The 21,084-nt window shown below is 39.6% G+C and overlaps 2 protein-coding genes across 5 annotated transcripts in view; one reads left to right on the forward strand and one right to left on the reverse strand.

Annotated features, from left to right (window-relative positions):
* Nucleotides 1-349: 349 nt before the first annotated feature.
* entpd3 (ectonucleoside triphosphate diphosphohydrolase 3) lies at nt 350-10,633 on the forward strand. The gene is made up of 10 exons (XM_004568053.2): nt 350-529; nt 2,808-2,945; nt 3,574-3,691; nt 3,846-4,005; nt 5,426-5,585; nt 5,699-5,926; nt 6,571-6,834; nt 6,923-7,033; nt 8,241-8,369; nt 9,134-10,633. The coding sequence occupies exons 2-10, from the start codon at nt 2,811-2,813 to the stop codon at nt 9,320-9,322; spliced, it is 1,494 nt and encodes a 497-aa protein (XP_004568110.2). The 5' UTR covers nt 350-529; nt 2,808-2,810; the 3' UTR covers nt 9,323-10,633.
* Nucleotides 10,634-12,982: 2,349 nt separating this feature from the next.
* The window catches only part of LOC101473661 (RNA-binding motif, single-stranded-interacting protein 3), a 162,620-nt gene continuing 154,518 nt past the window's right edge, over nt 12,983-21,084 (reverse strand). For all 4 annotated transcript variants that reach the window (XM_023153964.2, XM_014410855.2, XM_004568057.4 and 1 more), the window contains 4 exons: nt 16,022-16,138; nt 15,705-15,791; nt 15,201-15,325; nt 12,983-14,816 (listed from right to left, as the gene is read on the reverse strand). In XM_023153964.2, coding sequence (XP_023009732.2) covers nt 14,813-14,816; nt 15,201-15,325; nt 15,705-15,791; nt 16,022-16,138 — 333 coding nt within the window. In that variant the 3' untranslated portion in view covers nt 12,983-14,812. The remainder of the gene's footprint in view (nt 14,817-15,200; nt 15,326-15,704; nt 15,792-16,021; nt 16,139-21,084) is intronic.

Consider the following 21,084-nt stretch of genomic DNA (forward strand, 5'->3'; position numbering starts at 1 on the left):
ATACAGCACTTAAGCCTTTGCTTTTCATAGCCTCCATTGCCTCATAATTTACTCCTATTAAATAACACCTGAATGTATAGTAAGTTCCACAGCAGACCCTCAGCCACACTGCAGTCTCTCTTATTGATCACATCAATTAGCATCCCAGCTCCAGCCCCATCTTCTCACATTGTTCATACTCACAAATACTTGTATCTGTTTTAATCACCAGACGCAGGCAATGAGCAAGGAGCAGCTGTGTTTCGTAGGCTGGCTGCTTTGTTGCACTGGTGCGTTGGGAGTGGCAAAAACTGGAGTCCTGCACACAATGCTCCTCCCCGCACTGTGACTTATGTTGGGGTACGCCACTCCTGTTCTTGTGGGCCAGTCACTCTTGAGAGCACTCAGAGCACCTTCTCTCTCTCTCTCTCTGTTCCTCTCTCTCTCTCTTGATTTGCTGCAACCACTTTTCCTGCTTTAGATCAACATCCCTTCGTCAGAACCATCTCTCTCTTATTCTCAACGAGGCTCTAAAAATCAGCTCTAGAAGGTAAGAAACAAAACATTTCCTCACATGCATTTATTTTTTAAACCTTTGAACACAACAGGTATTTAGACATGATCAAAGGGTTAATCAACACTGGCAAGTTAGTTTTACTGTACCGAGTGTGACGAGACACATTTGCTTCTATCCACTCCTCACCACCATAAGAACCTGTCCTTACAAGCAGGGGAGATAGCTCAAGTTATTTGACTCCCAGCGACACATGGCTGATTTTTTACTGAGTGGGTGTTAACAGAGTCGATATGACTTGTTGATTCACCTGGCTGAATTTTAAGTAAACTGCAGAACCAGTAATATCACATTGAGTATTTTATAGATATTGTGTAGTTTTGCAACTGCCAACTCAAAATCCTATAAGGACCATGCATTTCTATTCAGGTGATAGTAAAAAAAAATTCAAGTAACTTCACAATTAAGCTTTAGAAAACTATTGACATATAAAGTAAAATAGGTGCAAGTCAAGTGCAATTAATGTATTCAGTAAGTCTTTGTATTACAAACCCAAAAGGCGGTTCATTTACAATAACAAACTATAAGTAACTGTGCTGTTTGCCTAATCTTGTTGTTTCTCCACTGTGTGAAACTTTACATCCAGCAAATCTGAGATGCACTGCAGTGTAAATATGTAATATGTCAAGCTTATTAATGCTACTAAAAACCACAAGTAACAACTGTGCATGTAAAAAAAAAAAAAAAAAAAAAAAGGTGAGAAAGCAGTGGGAAAGAACTGAAACCAAAATTTACTTTACAGGGAGGAAGTGTTTGCCTCAGTGCTACTAAAATCACCCACAACCTTAAATACAGTTTAGTTTTTAAGCCCGGCTCATTGCGATGATAGCCCGTAAAGCCAGAGATGAGTGAGCTCACATTACCAGTGGCTCAAAAGACACATTGTTCCTTAACTGCAAATTAGCAGTATTATGCACTTACACGCATTATTACTTTATAGAATTATTTGTTTTCTATTCCATCCTCAGACACACCATCACTCATGCCTCCTTATGTTTGTTTTCATTGTGAGCTGCTTGGAGTGTAAGAACTTGTACTGTGTTTGTCTTGGCAGGTTGATTGGATATAATCTCATGTAGTTACAGAAACATACCTTGTAGTGAATGCAACATAGACACAGCAAAAACAGATTGGTTGCTATTTCTCTTCATGTGCTGGCTGACACTTTACTTTCTTTGTGTTGGAAACAGCTCCGGGAAATGTTAAGCACGCGGTTATAAAGAAGAGACATTCAAAAGTGAAAGTCTAGGACGTGTATTGCACACATGGCTTCGAAATGTCAAGCACCTTGCGGGCAACATGTATCAGAAACATTAAACTCGCTTGTTGCCATGTCAGCCAGTTGTGATCGCACCTTGTCGAGCACCTTTAGCCTGCTTGTTTCTACAGAAGTTGCTGTGGTAACTTAAGAGTTATTCATAGATTAACAAACACTGGTTTTGTCATTGTTGTTATTGCCTATAAAAGAGGAGTCAGATAGCAAATTTTATTCCTGGATTTATGAAGCTTAAATGGACAATAAACAAGAGAGACACAGAACTAGGGTTCCACCTAATCCGCAAAGTGGTTGTCAGTCTGGTGAGGACAGTTTTGGCATGGCTGAGGGAGAATTACCTAACGGCTGTATACTGACAAATGGCTGCAATAACAGTGATGCAATCACACGGGAACATAACATGAGCAGAATAGTGTGGTGTGGCAGTTTCAGCAAATCTAAATAACATGATTATAATTGATTATTGATTGAATAACAAAGAGTATTCATATCAACTGGCATATTCATCTGTCAGTAAACTTCATGGATGTTTTTGAATTTAATGAGTCCTTGCAAAGTGATGAATATAGATTGTGATATATATTGCACAATGTTTATGAGAGTAGCTTTAAAGGTTTAAATTGTGTGCAGCCCATCTATGCACACATGAAAAAAAGCTGCATTTCATGTTGCATGCCTGTGTGTGATGTGTAATCGTAGCCAAAAAACAAACAAAAAAACAACAAACAGAAATGTTTTCGTTTAGTTTTTTTGCATTTTAGCACTTTCTCCCTAAAAGAGTTCTTCTGATTGAACAACCTCCCTCTGATTTGGATTTGGTTAAGCATCCGTTTGGCTTGCGAGCACTTACTCATCTGTAGCAGTCCTGGTCACTGTTACGGCTCATCGTGACTTTTTTAAACATCTGCACATCTTCACCTTGAAAGATGCTTTTAGTGAGAACCACACATCTTCTTTAACCCTATTTCTTGCCAACAGGAAATGGCTTCCAAACACAAGATGGGCTACAAGTGTCGGATAGCAGGAGTGATGCTTCTCCTCTTGACCAGCATCGCTGCCCTCATTGCTGTTGCTGTTATCCAGGACACTTGGAGGTTTTTAGAATACAGCAAAGAGGTGAGCACATACGCACATCAGCGCAATACTCCAGGATGCAAATATAAATACGCATGCTGTTATAAAGACAACGCATAAAAACTGCACCGAAGGATCAGAGACGGGGGATTCCTCATCGGTCTGCTTGCTGATGAGTGGCGGTTCTGATGAAACACGTTTAACTTTGCGTGTACTGTTAATGGCATTCAAACAAACAGGCATGTTGTCCGTCTGCTGTTTCCCCTTTTCCTTTTAATTAGAACTGAAAGCTTTTTGAAACAAGGGATAAAAAAAAAAAAAGAGGAAAAAAACTCATTGTGATGACTTTCAGTTGCCGTTTTGCGTGTTTGTCAGTTCTCTTTTTGTGTATGTGTGTATGCTTTTTCATCAGGAGTGTGCCAGTGGTTTTTTACTTTTGCAGTTCTCACAATTCTCTAATTTGAGACTTTCTTTTCTGCTAAGGATACCATTACCCCACTATATCTCCATAAAGAAAATACTGCTGCTTTTACTGCTGTTATGCAACATCTTTCACACAGAGGCCTGATGAAAGTCATGGTGGCTACTCTGTGCTTAATAGACAGCAACCTGCTAAGCTGATTGGAAAATGCTTGTGCAATAACATTTTTGTCTTCCTTCTTCCTGTTAGTACGGCATAGTGATAGACGCTGGCTCATCTCGTTCCAATGTATACCTGTATGAATGGCCAGGAGCGAAGGAGAACGAAACAGGAATAGTGACTGAGACATTAAACTGTAAAGTTGATGGTGAGTCACATATAACAAAGAGAGGAGGGGGGGTGCTGGCAAACTCTTTTTAGGCTTTTGCAAACAAAAGAAAAAACATAAAGAGTGTGTTTTAAATTGGAGACATTCTGGTTACTAGACACACGAGAATTTTAGCTTGGATTTGTGTCCTCAGGTAATGCCATCTCCGACATGAAGGTTATCCCCGAGATCGAAGAAAAGACAATGGCAGGATTTAGGAAATGCATGGACATCGTCACTAAAACCATTCCTCCAACAAAACACAACAGTACGCGCCTGTTTCTCGGAGCTACAGCTGGAATGAGACTCCTGCAGTAAGAAGCTTTTGATTATTTATATTATTATTGAAGAGTCAAAAGTGATTTTTTTATATTAATTCATTTTAAGCTTTTCTTGACCTTTCATGCACAGAGGAGTAAGCTGATGACTGAAGAACTGCAAGACATAATGAATACAAATACATTCTTAAAAAGTATAATATTTAGATCTGTGACTTTGTGTGTGTGTGGTGGGAATTTTTAATGGGTACAATGTATGATTTTTAAAGATGAGAATATCAAGACAGAGATGCAGAAATGTTCTTAAAGTGATGTATTTAATACTTTCAAATATGTGCTGTGGATTGAGTTTAAGAAAGTCCATTCAACTTCATTGGTGCTGAATTATGGATGCCGATTTTGCTGTGCAAGCATTCAAGAGACAAAAAGGGAGGTTTGCTTCACAGTAAAGCTTTGTGTCTTATATTGCCCCCCTTTTGCCTGATGGATAACCCCCCCTCCCTCTGGATGCCTGGGGAAGCCCCAGCAATAAAAACACATTCAGACTAAAGGGCAGGACAAAACTTAGGAATCTCAATCACATGGGTCGAACTCTGGGCCCGGCATTAAATATGGCTTTTCATACTTTCCAGCCCAAGGAAAGATGATGACAAAAGCAGACCTTCTAGGCAGAAGTAGGGGACAGCGTATATTGTTGTTAAAGTATAACAAACATACAAAAAAAGGTTGATTAGTTTGCATGAAATGATTTACAGTCATGTGAAAAAGGACATCCTCTTTAGCATAATTTAAAAAACATAACATCTGTTCCAGACTCTAACATTATTTAAATAGATGAACACTCCTCATTGCTTCCAGGCACTGCGAATCAAATGCATCTGATTAACTGCTCATCAGCAAGTGTGAGCACATGGATAAAAGATGATGTTTTGGCAGTTTATTGGTTTAGAGCATTTAGTTTTGTGTCAGCACGACGCCAAACAGGATCTTATTATAAAATCTACAATTGTACAGTGAAAATGATTATTCACAAGTGAGAAATTATTAAGACAGTCGCGAATCTTCTGAGCGGTGGACTTTCCAGCAAATGCACCCCAAACTCAGACCGTGCAACGCTCAGAGAAACAGCAGAAAGACAAAAACAAAACAACCAAAAATAAATAAAACCCACACATAAAACAGTTAATGACAGAAACATTAAAAAAAATCTTCACATCTTAGTGTTTTTAAAATGACATACTGATCTCATTTTAAAAAACAGAGCCAAGCCTTCTAGCCTACCGTCATGACTTCTGGCTTAGATGAGTTTAAAATAAAAATAATAGCAAATAATAGCATCTAAAATACGTGTATTTGGCAAAATCTTTACCTGCTTCATTAATGATAGTGAATCCATTTGTCAACGTCTGTTTCTAGTGTGATGTCTAATAGTTCTGTTTTCTGCTGTGCTGTTAAGAATGAAAGATGCACAGAGGGCCAATGACGTCCTGGTAAAACTCAGACAATACCTGAGTTCCCTCCCCTTCATGTTTCAAAATGCTTCAGTCATCACTGGGCAGGAAGAAGGGCTTTATGGCTGGATCACTGTCAACTACCTAAAGGGAAACTTGGTAGAGGTATGACACAGCCTTCACCTGTCTGATCGATTGCCCAAAAAACAAGATAATTGCAGCTTTAAAAATTTGCTATTGTACGTTTCATCGTTTATTAATCTTCGTTGTTTTTGCAGAAAAACGTGTGGAACGCATACGTACGGCCGCAGGGAGCAAAGACTGTCGGCTCCATGGATCTTGGAGGAGCATCAACACAGATTGCCTTTGCGGTCCAGGATGATCTCAAGGGAGCCGACTACCTGCGTGTCAAACTGTATGGTTACCCTTACAATGTCTACACACACAGTTTCCTCTGCTATGGCAAAAATGAAGCTGGGAAGTTGGTTCTGGAGAAAGTAGTGCAGGTGAATGACTTTGTCCTCCGTTTCTTTTACAAGTATGCACAGAAAAAAAATAGTGTCTTTCACTGAACTCTCATATTCCCAAGGTACTACAAGAGTGGTGGTTCTTTCCTTAGGTTGTTATGCGTTACTGTGCTATCGTTTAAGTGCAGTGGGAACGTCTGGCTCTTTGCACACATGTGCACTGCGAAATCCATTAATGGCCAATTTGTGGAATGATTAGTGAACGCTGCTGTCCCTGAGCTGCTAACAGCCAAAGGATCCAGGGATGCATTATGTCATTAAGAATATTGATCGAACCGTGATTGTCGTCAAGCTAGTCTGGGAGAAATGCATCGTTTCTGGTAATTCATAGCTTCATTCTTGAAACTAATAATGATTCTACAAGAAATATGCTGAAAGTGCATCAGAGTGATGGTATGACAGCTTAACCTTATAGTTTCTGTTTACTTCAGACTTTGTATGCGGTGTTGTATAATTTAAAGAAATAAGCCCTACAGTGTGGAGATAATGTGCCATTCATTTTTTCCTCTTATCCAGTTCAGGGTTGGGGTCTTTTTCTGTCCTATTTATTTATAGATTTTGCCTTCTTCTTAAAAAAATCGTTATCTTTTGACATTTTTTTTATTATTTTTTTTATTTTCCAGCAATCATCTAACCCCAAAAACATAACAAACCCCTGCTATCCTAAAGGTTTCAATACTTCCAAAAAGGCATCATCAATTTTTGAGTCACAGTGTACAAAGAAACCGCAAAACTACGACCCCAATCAAGAGCTGATCTTCTTTGGTGGTGGCGACTCAGACGGCTGTGGGAAAGTAGTGAAATCCATATTTGATTTCAAGACCTGCTCCTCGTCTCAGTGTTCCTTCAACGGGGTGGAGCAGCCACCAGTCACCGGAGATTTCCTGGTAACACGCAGTGCAAATATAACACATGAAAGCAAATAGATCACGATGCAAAACAACTTAGTGTGTGTGTTTCTGCTGGTCCGACCAGGCATACGCTGGATTCTTCTGGACTTCCCTGGCTCTGCAGTTGAATGGCACATCAAACATTAATCACTTCAACACCTCAGTTAGGAACTTCTGCCACAAAAACTGGGCAACGGTAAGTTTTCATACAGGTAGAAAATCAAGAAATTTCATTTCATTTCATTTATTTGTTCATTTTCAGGCACAACAAATACCTATATTGAACATAAAATGCACAAAACAAAAAACAAAAATTGCCTGAAAAAGGAGTGGGACGAAATTAAGGTGAAGAAGAACAGAAATCATGTTTAGGAAGGAGAGAATGACAGAATTAATATGAAGGTAATTACATAAAATACGTTGTCATTTTCATTCATCAAGATTAGAACAGAAGGCACAACAGAAAGTAAACTACTCACCAGCTCTGACAATGCTGTGCGCCCACATTTTCTTCTTTTTGCTCGTGTGTCCACATTTTTTACTAGTAATATACACTAACTGGACACTCTATTAGGTACACCTTTAATGAGTTGCACCCCCTTCAACCTTCAAAACTGTGGCATTTAAAGGAGGATCAATTGGTACTAAGGGGCCCGAAATATGCCAAGAAAATATCCTCAACATCACGTTAAACCATTAATACAAAGCAGCACGCTTTCAGGCTTTTTGCACCAAAGTCTGGCCCTATCATCTGAATGTCACAGCAGAAATCCAGGGTCATTAGACCAGGCAACATTTTTCCACTCTTCTCTTGCCCTTTAGTGAGCCTGTGCTTTTGTATACCCTGGTTGTCTGGCACCCAGCAACCATGTCACAAGTGGTTATTTGAGTTATTGTTCCCTTTCCTCTAAGCAGTCTGGCCATTCTCAGATGACCTCTGAAATCAACAAGGCATTTTTCCCCAGAGAAATACCACTCACTCAACTCCCAGTAGGTCTGCAGTTTATAAAAAACTCAGAGCACCCTCTCTCGGCACCAACACCAACGGCATCTTTGAAAGCATCTCCTCGACCCTCGATTTTGTTGCGAGTGTCTGCCACATCAGTTTTTAAAAACATGATCAGTTAGGTAACAAACTCAATGTCAGGCCAAAAAAGTGATTTAGAGAGACATGCTTGTGCTAACCACAGCTGTAGAGTGCAGCTGTGCAAAAGAAACAAAGTTACTTCAGGATAAAGGTAATGAAATAAACTGCACTCCGTCTTTGTTACACAATATTTTCATGATCTTGATTAAATAATCATTATTTCTCACTGAAATGGGATTAAACTGAAATTAATACAATTAGCTTGTGTCATTACAATCACAGGCTAAACTCTGATCTTTGTTCAACCTTCTTTCAGCTGAACGCACAAAAGAACGTCAAATTCATCGAGACCAACTGTTACGCAGGTCATTACGTCTTTACTTTGCTGGCAGATGGATACAAATTTGACACCGACACCTGGAAAAACATCAACTTTCAACAACAGGTTGGTTAAACAGCAGTAAATAAGACAAATAGTATTCTTTTTATTTGTAAGTTTCAATACTGCCTTCTATGAGGCTAGTACATTACAATCCTCCCATTGTTCAAAGTTTATGGATGGCTTGTGCGCTAATTCTTCTTGAAATATAACTGTAAGATGTACTAATTTGGTGAGAGTTGTTTTGGAAAGCTGTTGACAGCTGATACATGTTCAAATACAGGAAGCCATTTAACTGCCTTTGGCAGTCGTATGTGAATGAGGCCACCCACTTGAAACTGTTGTTGATGTCGTAGGAATAGTCTGCAATGAAAAAGCTAAAGAGCAGAAGGCATGCCATCAATTTGTCACAAAGAAACTCCCTCAGTAGAAGGGGATTCCTGGTCTTTGACACTCTGTATATTACTCATGATTCATAAAGGACGAACGATTACAGCCAATGTTTCCACACTGCAAAGAGCGTTCGGCCTTTTGCACTCAAGACAAGACTTTTTAAACAGCTGGCAATTCTCCCAATTTCCAACAATGGCGTTAGTGTGCAGTTTGGGATGTCTGCTGCTTGATAGGTTCTTTCAAGACTTTGAGTTACGAAACAGCCTGTTCTTTTTCTTCTTCTTTGGGTGCTATGACTCATCTTTTGCCCTACAGCTGTAATTATACAATTTCATGATTTTCATCCCGCTGACATGCAAGGTGGTGTACTGGTGTTGGAAGCAAGTGGTTTTAAATATAAAACATTCAAATTACTTGTTTTCTTTCTTTTCCTGTAGGTAAAGAAAACTAATATAGGCTGGAGTTTGGGCTACATGCTGAGTATGTCCAACATGATTCCTTCCGAAGTGAAGAAAATCCCTCCTATGTCAAACCCCGTGTTTGCCGGCCTCATCTTTCTATTTTCGGCACTAACAATTATGACTGCCGTCTTAGTTTTCATCATCTTCATTCGCACCTGCTACTGAGAACGTAGGTTACAGAGGAAATCACTGGCTATTGAAAGGCCTGGGAACTGCTGTAATTCTGCAAGAGGTTCGGAGAATCCTACAGTTGCATGTGCCAAGACGCCTGGACTGGACGTTAACAATCAAATGTGTTATTATTCAGGTTGAGACATGAACTAGCTTTTAGTTTAAAAAAACAAACAAAACTGAAGAGCCTCAAAATCAATGCAGTACGTTGTGCTGGCATCTTTGAGGGTTTTAGCTTCAGATAAAATATGTAAAAGCAGCTTTAAAAAGCATTAGACCACTCTTCATTCTCTACCTCAGGGAATCTTACAAAAATTAATGTACTTTTTTTTTTTAATTTAGTTGACTGCGCTCAACAAAATAGTGATAGTGTTTGTCTAAATCGCACAAAAATATAAGAGCATCCATCAGTCTCCATGTGCTTGTTCTTGTTGTGCAATTCCCAAAATGAGTCGAACGCCCGCTTTAGACCAGAGCATGAGTTACTGTTTCTTTCCCTGCATTTTACATGTTATAGCACTGAAAATGGTTGCAAATTGTTGTACTGTAGCTTTAATGTATTGTTTTATATTGTGTATGGTCTTGCCAAACTTTAAGCGCACAACTATAGCTTTTTTTGAATTAACATTTCCCTAATAAATGATGCCATTGTCTCATTATTTTCATATCAGTTTAAAATTATTGACATACAACCTACTTAACTAATTTGGTCATCACAGAAAGTCATTCAGTGCTACAGCAGTTCTACGTGCTTCTCTTGATTTAACTAAATGCATCATAGTCGTATATTGCTGCAGTGAGTTATAAAAGGCTTGCATTCTGAGCAAAGTATTGTTGGATAGTTGTACACAAGTGGTTCATTCAGTTGTATAAATGGAGCAGTTGGGAAAAGAAAAATTAAGCCCTGTTAGCAATGACAATCCATTAGTGGTGAAGCACATGGATGGATGGATGGACTTGAAGCAGAGACACTGTTTTTACATCCTGCTGATTCAGCTGGTAGATGAAACTGGCAACTGTTACAAAGTAATATTTTGGTACTTTCCTGGTTATTTATTATTTCTTTATAAAGAAAAGATGAATAAAAATAAAGATTTCATGACAGTAATTTGTTCACAGGAACAGCAAGTATGATGTATGACTAAACTGCATGAATAAAACTGTCTCTTGACATTTTGTTGTCATTGCACTGGAGAAAATGATGCATGATTGTCATTTGATGCAGACTGCTTGCACCGTTTCTGCTTTGGCGATAATGAGCTCTCTTGTCAGTACTGTATGCAATAAACTTCTCAACTAACTGCATCTTTTGGAGCTGTAGTTTCATAATCTCGCTTGGTGAAACTAAACGCTTAAACGTTTTTAATCCTTTACAGCAGTTAAAACCATTTTGCGTGTGTGAACTTAACTTGGTCACTTACTAAAATTGCACACGTGCACACCAATGGACTTTCAGTCCTTTCCTTCTACAGAAAACAATAGCGCACTCCAGTGGTAGTGTGTTGTTCCTGCAGAATATCCAGGACGAGTTCATTTTTGTTATTTTTTATTGAAAGTTTCGACTAAAAAGAAAATAAAACAAAGAAACAAACAAAAAGACACATCTGAAGCTACAGGAATATCCACTGGTTCTACAGACACTCTCAAAAATCACAATTTTAAAGACATGGGGGGCATGTGACCAAGCAAATAAAAAAAATAGCTACAGTGGGGCAAAAAAGTATTTAGTCAGCCACCGATTGTGCAAGTTCCCCCACTTAAAATGATGACAGAAGTCAGTAATTTGCACCAGAGGTACACTTCAACTGTGAGAGACAGAATGTGAAAAAAAAAAAAAAAAAAAAAATCCATAAATCCACATGGTAGGATTTGTAAAGAATTTATTCGTAAATCAGGGTGGAAAATAAGTATTTGGTCAATAACAAAAATACAACTCAATACTTTGTAACATAACCTTTGTTGGCAATAACAGAGGTCAAACGTTTACTATAGGTCTTTACCAGGTTTGCACACACAGTAGCTGGTATTTTGGCCCATTCCTCCATGCAGATCTTCTCGAGAGCAGTGATGTTTTGGGGCTGTCGCCGAGCAACACGGACTTTCAACTCCCGCCACAGATTTTCTATGGGGTTGAGGTCTGGAGACTGGCTAGGCCACTCCAGGACTTTCAAATGCTTCTTACAGAGCCACTCCTTTGTTGCCCGGGCGGTGTGTTTTGGATCATTGTCATGTTGGAAGACTCAGCCTCGTTTCATCTTCAAAGTTCTCACTGATGGAAGGAGGTTTTGGCTCAAAATCTCACGATACATGGCCCCATTCATTCTGTCCTTAACACGGATCAGTCGTCCTGTCCCCTTGGCAGAAAAACAGCCCCATAGCATGATGTTTCCACCCCCATGCTTCACAGTAGGTATGGTGTTCTTGGGATGCAACTCAGTATTCTTCTTCCTCCAAACACGACGAGTTGAGTTTATACCAAAAAGTTCTACTTTGGTTTCATCTGACCACATGACATTCTCCCAATCCTCTGCTGTATCATCCATGTGCTCTCTGGCAAACTTCAGACGGGCCTGGACATGCACTGGCTTCAGCAGCGGGACACGTCTGGCACTGCGGGATTTGATTCCCTGCCGTTGTAGTGTGTTACTGATGGTGACCTTTGTTACTTTGGTCCCAGCTCTCTGCAGGTCATTCACCAGGTCCCCCCGTGTGGTTCTGGGATCTTTGCTCACCGTTCTCATGATCATTTTGACCCCACGGGATGAGATCTTGCGTGGAGCCCCAGATCGAGGGAGATTATCAGTGGTCTTGTATGTCTTCCATTTTCTGATGATTGCTCCCACAGTTGATTTTTTCACACCAAGCTGCTTGCCTATTGTAGATTCACTCTTCCCAGTCTGGTGCAGGTCTACAATACTTTTCCTGGTGTCCTTCGAAAGCTCTTTGGCCATGGCCATGGCCATGGCGGAGTTTGGAGTCTGACTGTTTGAGGCTGTGGACAGGTGTCTTTTATACAGATGATGAGTTCAAACAGGTGCCATTCATAGAGGTAACGAGTGGGGGACAGAAAAGCTTCTTACAGAAGACGTTACAGGTCTGTGAGAGCCAGAGATTTTCCTTGTTTGAGGTGACCAAATACTTATTTTCCACCCTGATTTACGAATAAATTCTTTACAAATCCTACCACGTGAATTCATGGATTTTTTTTTCACATTCTGTCTCTCACAGTTGAAGTGTACCTCTGGTGCAAATTACTGACCTCTGTCATCATTTTAAGTGGGGGAACCTGCACAATCGGTGGCTGACTAAATACTTTTTTGCCCCACTGTAAGTTACTTCTGTTGCATCTTCTTGTACACACCTGTACAAAAAAAGATCTTATAAATATTACTTTTGATTTTGAGTTCTCTCTCTTTCACTCCCTACCCCTGTTTATTTTAGAGCTTTCTATCCATTTGATTTTGGTTAAACCAATTTTGTTTTCTCCTATGTCCATTTGTTTCTTGTGTCTCTCCTTAGCTTCCTTTCATTGGTGGAAAGTCAAGGCGTGTGAGTCTTCGAAGGCGTGACCTCAGAACCAGTGCGAGCCAGTTAAAGTTCATCTTAAGTTTTCTTCTGTTCTCAACCGATATTCTCTAGGCACAATAATGCACGTTTGTGTTTCTTTCATCTTTATTCTGCTTAAAATGATCAATTACAGTCACTCTGGAGGTGCAAATATTCCACGGAGACCCAACAGAAGACAACCTCAATCCCCAATACTGAAAAGTGTTTAGCAGCTCACACATAATCATCAAAAAGAGAAAAAAAAACCAAAAGTAAAGGCAACATAAAAGTAATTCTCCTTATTTTTTTAGGAGAATATATATAAGCTGAAATCATTTCGTTCAACAGGAATGCCCTTTCCTCTCACAGAGATCATTGACCTGCTCATATTTTCAGTGGCTTGTGTTTGGCAAGAACGAGACAAAACAGTGAGTTGGACTTAGATTATGCAAAACAATGACATCTGTCATATTTTGGGAAGCATTCATCACGAGCTATGCCGTCTGGGCGTTGTTATGTAAGGTCAGTCGATGAGGCCTCGGCAGGATGTCGTTGGGTGTCTAATAAAAAGTAGCTTTTTCACCAGGATTCCACAGGGTTTTAGATGCGGTGGTAGTTTGATCACATGACGCACAAAACATCTCGTCCCATTGAGGCAAATGTGCTAAAGGACCAACTGCATGCTCTCATTCACTGATCATTTCACACAGCAACAGCTTGACAAAAACCAAAAAGCAGATTCAAAGTGGAAAAAATTAAGAAAAAGCAACAGGAAGATCTCTTTACAACTTAGTTTCTTCATCTTTGGTATAAAATATGCCACCCGCGGGCTGTATTTTTGTTCAACAGTTAAGAAAGACTCAAGAAACTGTCAACAGTTTTACTAAAACTATTGCTTTTTGCACATTTAAAAATCCTAGCTTTTTTTTCTCTGCTTTTTCTCAAAGTCAGAAATGTTCCTTTTTCTTTTTGCAATGAGACAAGCAAGCAGGCAAAGGAAAAACTTTTAAAAGCACCGCAATGAAAAAAATAAAAATACAAAATAAGTGGTGGAGAAACTGAATTTCTTTCCCATGATTGAACTAAACTGCATTTCCAGGAAGCGGTGGGCTGACCGCTCCCACAAGTTGTAAAAGGATTTTTTTCCCTAGTCAACCAACATCACCTGCACTGTACCACATAATTTAAAATCACCTTCATACAAATACAACCTTTTTTTGTCTTATACAGATAGCTTTGTAGATTTCATTTCTGAGGCTCTCAAACTCAAAGAACCCTTTAAAAAAAAATCATTCAACAACTCAGTCCTTTTTTTAAATAATTCAACACTTGGAAACTTTTTTTCCCCAAAGTTTGAGAAAATTAAGGCAATAAAGATTTACGAAAACACTAATATTCTAGAAAACTACTCAAATAATAAAAAGAATGAAAATAATGTAGCTTAATATCAAAGGAAGACAGCCCGTTTTTGTTCAAGACTTGGCTTCCTTCTATTTTCAATAAAAAAGTCTGAAAATCTACCTGCACATTCAAATGTTCATTTTTTTTCTGTACAGTTGGTTGACTTTAGATTTCTCTTTATGTCCCCTTATCTGTTTTTTTTTTTCCTTTGGAGGCAAAGTCCAGTCTCATGGTGAAAAATGAAAACTCAAAGTTGGAGACTGCCATTGATTTCATTGTCTTTGAGTTTAGCAAACCATCATTTGCTTTTTCTTCTGTCTTTTTCTTAGTTCAACCAGGTAAGAAAGATATTTTTTTTCTTCGTTTTGTCTTTTATTTGGTGCCCGTGCACAGTGGAAGCATTCTCCCGTCAGTGATGTCCATGTCACCTCTGTTTTTGTTTTTTGTTTTGTCCCGTTTCCTTTTGATACTCTGCGTCTCCAGCGCCTTCGTGCAGTCCTCCTAAAGGCAACGCAGCAATGATTCCTACCAATCCTGTTATCTAAAAGAGACAGAAAAGTCAGTGAGCGAGGACGTGACTGAGGGAACCGTGAACAATGTTACCGGGTTTTTTTGTAAGCAGGCACAACAGTCTTTGTACAATCACTATGTGTAAAGGAAACCACCCGTCGGTTATCTAGGAGGCAGAAAAACAAGATAAACACCAGGAAAAAGATAAAAAGCCAGAAGGAGAATTTTGCAAACAAAGGTTGCCATGCATCTGTGACCAAAACAGAAAAAGCGCGGCATAATCTGGGAATTTTACTGCAGTCCTTTATAGCTGATGCTGTTCATTTTTCCAGATACAGTTAATGTACCAGTTAGGATGCACCAGCTGTACAAGACCATGTGAAAAAAATTACAGACTTGCAATCATCACACTTACTTAGTCTGCTGGTAAGAGTAGGCTGTGGCGTGATCTCCTGTGTTCTCCACAGGTAAAGGCTGCTGCCCACTGGCGTCCTGTGAGGAGGGGGCAGCTGTCTGTGGAGAGGGGTCTGTCACCACACCCTGAACAGGGGGGGGAAAGCCAGATATTAAGGAACAAAAGAAAGCCTTGAAACTTTGGGCAATCATATAAAAGTAGGGACTCCTTTATGGCACATAGATAAGGAATCCAAAGAAAAAAATTCAATTAGCATTTTTTTTTTTTAAAGGTGACAGGTTGATCTGGTGCGGTCAGTTTTCTGTCTGTGATTTTAACTTTATATACTTGTGAACTTGTAAAACAGCTCCTCTGATCTTTGGGGAGGGTTTGGTGTAAATTATTTCTCTCATTGAAGTATACGGATTGCCAAAGGCTAAGCAAGACTAATATATCACAAAATATATATGTTTAATCAGCAGTTTTCATTTCAAATGAAAGTTTGCAGGTTGTTTCGGTCCTTACGTCCACTGTGATGGCCGAGGCAGGCACTGCAGTGTACTGGGGAATGTAGGTTCCTTGCATAGGAGCAGCCGCTGCAGCAGGCATGTACTACAGATAAAAGGGGAAGAACACAGACTGTGTCATTTGTCTTATGGTCATTTCACATTTTAGACTGAAAACAGAAGCACCGGGGCAGTTTTCCTCTGCTCTAGCGCTTCTACTCTGAGAAAAACACTGAAACTGCAAGTGTACAATTATATTACACATATAACTCAAAGGATAAAACAAACACATGCACACACAGCACGATGAGCTGACTGGCCAAAGGGGAGACTTACAGTGCCTGTTGGGCCCAGAGACAGGTGGTTCATCTGCTGGGTTAGAGGAGCCATTACACTGGAGGGGTGAATAGACAAACTGGGCTCAATGGCAGCAGCTGGAGTGATCACAGCACCCTGGAGTAGAAATGGAAGGATACAAATCCAGTCAGCTTATAGCTAATAACTGTTATTTGGAGTCAAAAGTGATTTGGAGTCACTCAGTGATATTTAATTCAGATGCAGGAATCAATATATGATCAGATGGTGGAGAAAGGAAATTAAATCGGAAGAAATGTGGAGATTAAAAAAGAAAGAAATAAGCTGAGTAAAGAGACAACAGCTTTAAGCAATTTGCAGGCAAACATAACTCAAAGAAAGGGGGGGGGGGGAGATTCAGAACAACTTTGACATGTTGGTTTAAAAAAACAAAACAAAAAAAACCAATGCTGAGACCTTAATGGCAAAATTGCTAAAGGGACCTCTGGCTAATATGTCGGTTCTGTGTCGGGCTCGTGGCCGAAAACTAGCTTTACTTTGTTTGCCAGTGAGAGACAGAGAGGCGTTGAAAGGCTGCTCCAACGGAACTTATTGTTTCAGAGGAAAACACGAACACGGTGTCCAGTCGAGTCTTAATAGCTTACTTACAACTGGGCTTGTCTTAATGTGCGTTTCATTTGGGTTTCCACCGGCGTGGAATTACCAAAAATAGAGAGGGCATAGCCTAACATATGAAACAGGAAAAGACCCCCGTGTAATCCATTTATTTCAACAAAGTAACCGTATTCTGAATACCACCCTTTTAAACAGTAACTGTAACAGAATACAGTTACTCATATTTTGTATTTTAAATACGTAACACCGGTACATTTATTCCGTTACTCCCCAACACTGTTTACAGCTTAAACACATAATTAAGAAAACATCTATAAACTACTGTATAAAGTATAAAGGGTTCTGATCACTCATTAACCTATCAAAGTAAGAAAGTGTAGTGTACAACGTGTTTTAAAGCAATGACACATTGTAGTTTTTTTTAAGCTGAAGTAAAAAAAATTGCAGCTAGAAGAAGTAGTTACATTTGGTGACTGCAAATTGTGCAAGTTTGTACATGAGCAACACAACCAGTCAGCAGGCTTGGCAGCAAGGCTTGACAGAACCTGCTTGTGAATGGAGCAGAGACGCTTTTACTCTAAATCTCTTGAGTGTGAAGGCCTTTGAAGCAGTCTAACACCTTGATGCGCTGAGATCTACTTTTCCAGTGCAGCTCTGCTACAACTTCAACAGCTCTGTAAAGATTTAATAGGAGACTGTGTGCTCTGGTTATTTGTGATGGATGTTTAACTACACTTCCCATGAGCACAGACAGCATCAGTGGTTATGTATTGGTGCTGCTCTTGAGAGCAGTCAGCACCTCTACAGCTTCAAGTTGAGACATAACGTTAGAAGAACACAAGTATTAAATTTAGGTATTTTAGGCACACGCCTGGCTGTATGGCAGACGACTTAACAGCTTTGAATCTGTAGGGTTTCTCTGGGAGGCTCGCAACAACAAAACCACACATAAGCACATACAGTACACACTTTCAAAACAAGGAAAGTTCTAGATATCTGAAGTGCTCGCTTTGAATGCATATACAGTCTGACAGTTGTTCACAGTTAAGATTCTGTAAGGTAAGACCCTTATGACTGCAGGCTTTACAGGAAAAAAACATGCACGCGTGCACACACTGTGCAAACAAAGATTGTCAGAGCTGTTAACAAAGGTACAATGTTTTTCTTCCTGACTGCTGTCTTCATAGAGAGATCTGTTTGCAGAACACAGCAGCATCAGAAATGCTCTGTAAACACTTTCCTCAGTATTACAAGTGAATGAGACGAAAGCCCACACACACACACACACACACACACACCAACAGATCTACCCTCAAACCGGCACAAAAGCTTTGGCTCATGCAGGTAAATTTACCAGCCAGAATCGTATTAACACCCGAGCTTTTCAACCATCTAAATAATGCGTTCTCTCTTGTAATGAATTCTCATCCTCCCTTTCTCTTTCTTTCACTTCATCCAATCTCACAGCAGGTTTCCAGGCAGAAACAAAAAAATGAAACCCACAATGAGTAGCTGTCTGCTCTGATTTATAGCTCTACAAGTGATCAACTCTCCATCTCTGTATGGGTCTGCACCCGGGCACTATGTATTAGTATGTAATGAGTGCAGTTGTATGTTATGGTGTGCGTGTTTTTAATGCATCAGATGATTTTCCTGGGGTATAAATGAGCCCACATGACAGTTATCGTTTCCCTGAGGACATGACTTAAAAAAAACAACCAAAACCCCACACAGAATCTACTTCAACTTTGAACTTGCCCTCTCTCCCTCTCCCCTGTCAGTTTCCCATTAAAGAAGAGAAGCAGACTGACTGCTGCAGGCAGTCTGAAAGCATCAAATACATAGTATTAGTGATAATGATACTCGTTTATTGAGAAAACCCCTAAATGCTGTTTTTATGATGGGCGCTCCATGTGCGTGAGAATGCAAAGAGTTTTGAATTGGCATTATTTGTTCTTACTGAGGTGGTGTGCTACGACGTGCAGATGTTTCTATTATTCTATAAGCTGATTTCCTGAGACCACACCCTCTTTATCAACACACAAAGTACACTGGATTTTCGGCGTAAAACCAGACAAGTACTCCTTAGTTCCCGGCTTTATCCATGCACCCGCAGGCATGCACCTGTGACAGTTCTGCACACACGGGATCTCGCGGTTAGGAAACAAAACAAAACAAACGTGAGGTATAGAGCTCTATTTGCAAGCCCTGATATTGTACACTGCCTTTGTCTCCTGCAGAGCTGAAATCCCAGTTCTTTAGATGTCTCATTACAGCCCTCCTCAATAAGCAGCATTGATTGTGTGTGTGTGTGTGTGTGTGTGTGTGAGATTTTTTTTTTTTTTTTTTTTTTGCGCGTGGTTTGGCTAATGCATTCATTTCCTGTAGGGGGATTTGTGAGTAATTATGCACAAAGACATCCTCTCACTAATTAAGATGTAAAGACAGGCAGTTCAAGTAATCTGGGCATCCCACCAAGGCGCAGAAATGCACAATCCTTAAGGCAGTGTGTGTACAGGTGTGTTTAATGTGTGTGTACATTAATCAGGCAGGGTGTAGCTACACTGGTGTCTGTCGGTAATCACAGTTGTGTGAGCCTCTACTGCTCCTTTTAATAAAGTAAAGCACATTTGTTTTTTATTTGAAATAACGTAAAATTACTGATGAGGTTGACAAATGACCATTTAAAAATGCAATTCTTAACCATAAATAATGTATTATTTTTAAGTAATATTTAAAAAAAACACTACAAACCATGCAACCTAATGCAAATTTATCATGTAAAATTCAAATTCCCCTCCTAAAATCCACAGTTTTTTAAATTATGTTAGCACAGCTGAAAACGATTGTACTGATTACATAAGCAATAAATTTACTTCTGTGTCTGAAACATAAGGGTTCCTGGTTTTGATTACACTCAACATGGCTAAAAAAATAACTCAGTTTTCTTGTTTTAAGAAGTAAATGCTATTGCATGAGGCAAACTGAACAATCTGAAATTAAGTGTGTTTATGTCAGCATTGTGTAGTATTCTCCGGTGACAGTACAAAGTGGTTAGTTTGAGAAAAAGATCGTTCATAGGTCCTCAACTGGTCACTGCATTAAATGGTTCCTGTAAAACACCAGCCTGCAGGTGATTTTTAGATGCTGGCCTTCTAGGAAGAGTTGTCCAAAGAGCCATAACTGTGATCAGTCAATAAAAGTAGAAAATAAAGACAGGGGAAAAAAATCCCCAAAACACAACACACAAATATTGGGCAGACGTAAGCAGTTTTCAGACATGAAATGATGCTGGAATAGTGTTTGACAGCATCTGCTAAGTGTGGTGGAGGAAATTTGATGGTTTGAGGCTTTGGTCGTGCTAAAGTGGGAGATTTGTACAGCAAAAGATCTTGAACAAGAGAAAGGCAGGCTTTCACTCTGTTTTGTAGTGCCATACAGTGCCTGTGGATACAGCAGGACTGGAGTTGATTTCCAAAGCAGCTCTGACATTTATAGGAACTACTCAGAAAAAGCAGTCAGCTGGTGTTTTGCCTATAGTGGAGTGGCCAGCGCAGTCACTGGCTCTTAACTACTCATCTGTTATGGGAACAGAAAAACTGCCAGAGTGCCAAAGGGCTGCAAGGCTGCAAAACTGAGACAGTACACAGTACAAAATTGTTCCATCAATCAAAAATATTTTTATCTAATGTTATTAATGTCTATTTCGTTTCACTGCAAATCTGTTAGATTAAGTTTTCATGAATTTAAATATCCTAGTTGACCCCAAACCTATGAGCAATAGTGTATGTGCATTTTTAATCCTGAGCCATGAAAACAGCACACAGCATTGATGTTTGTTCTCTTGTTCTAACCTTTTAATTAGACTCATTAATTTCTTTAGCGACAGAGTGTCTCACATTCCAATTTTGGTGCCACAAGCATTTAAAAATCTCAAAGTAGATGATGGACTGTTAACCAGAGGAGGTGTGCGCATGTTCATCTAGCTAAAAGTGTCAATGAGTGCATAGCATTTATCAAAGTTACCAGTCATTAACTGCAGTACAGCAGTGAGGAAGCCTCTGCTACCATAGGAACAGACTTAAGCTGCTGTGTCTCTCAGTCTCCCTCCCTGATGCAGCTTTAATTTGTCAAGCTCTTCAGTATCCAGGAAATACAATAACTACCCCTCATCTTTGTTGTCTAACAGGGAATTTGTCTATACATAGACAAGGGTGGAGAACAGATGTGCACAGCCCAAACATGCTTTTGCAGCGGCTGTTTTCGTTTCTTTGTTCTCAATATATTCATTGTAATCCCTTCTTTCCTCTTTCCCTGCACCTCCTTCTCGCCCCTGTCCTCCTTGTCAAATCCGCCGTGTTTATTTATTTATTTTTCTCTTTCTCCAAACCATCAATCTCTGCTCAAGCTCACCCTGTCTTTTCCCAAGTCTTAGGAAGTCATATCAAGCGGCCTGCCAAATAATTAGA

Source organism: Maylandia zebra, linkage group LG11, assembly GCF_041146795.1.
Source record: "Maylandia zebra isolate NMK-2024a linkage group LG11, Mzebra_GT3a, whole genome shotgun sequence".
NCBI classification, from domain to species: Eukaryota; Metazoa; Chordata; class Actinopteri; order Cichliformes; family Cichlidae; genus Maylandia; species Maylandia zebra.

Excerpts from the sequence above, each read along its gene's own strand:
- entpd3 (XM_004568053.2), top strand. The coding sequence starts at position 2,811 with ATGGCTTCCAAACACAAGATGGGCTACAAGTGTCGGATAGCAGGAGTG. Across the intron at positions 4,006-5,425 it reads GCTGGAATGAGACTCCTGCA|AATGAAAGATGCACAGAGGG; the intron begins GTAAGAAGCTTT and ends TGTGCTGTTAAG. Across the intron at positions 5,927-6,570 it reads TTCTGGAGAAAGTAGTGCAG|CAATCATCTAACCCCAAAAA; the intron begins GTGAATGACTTT and ends TTTATTTTCCAG.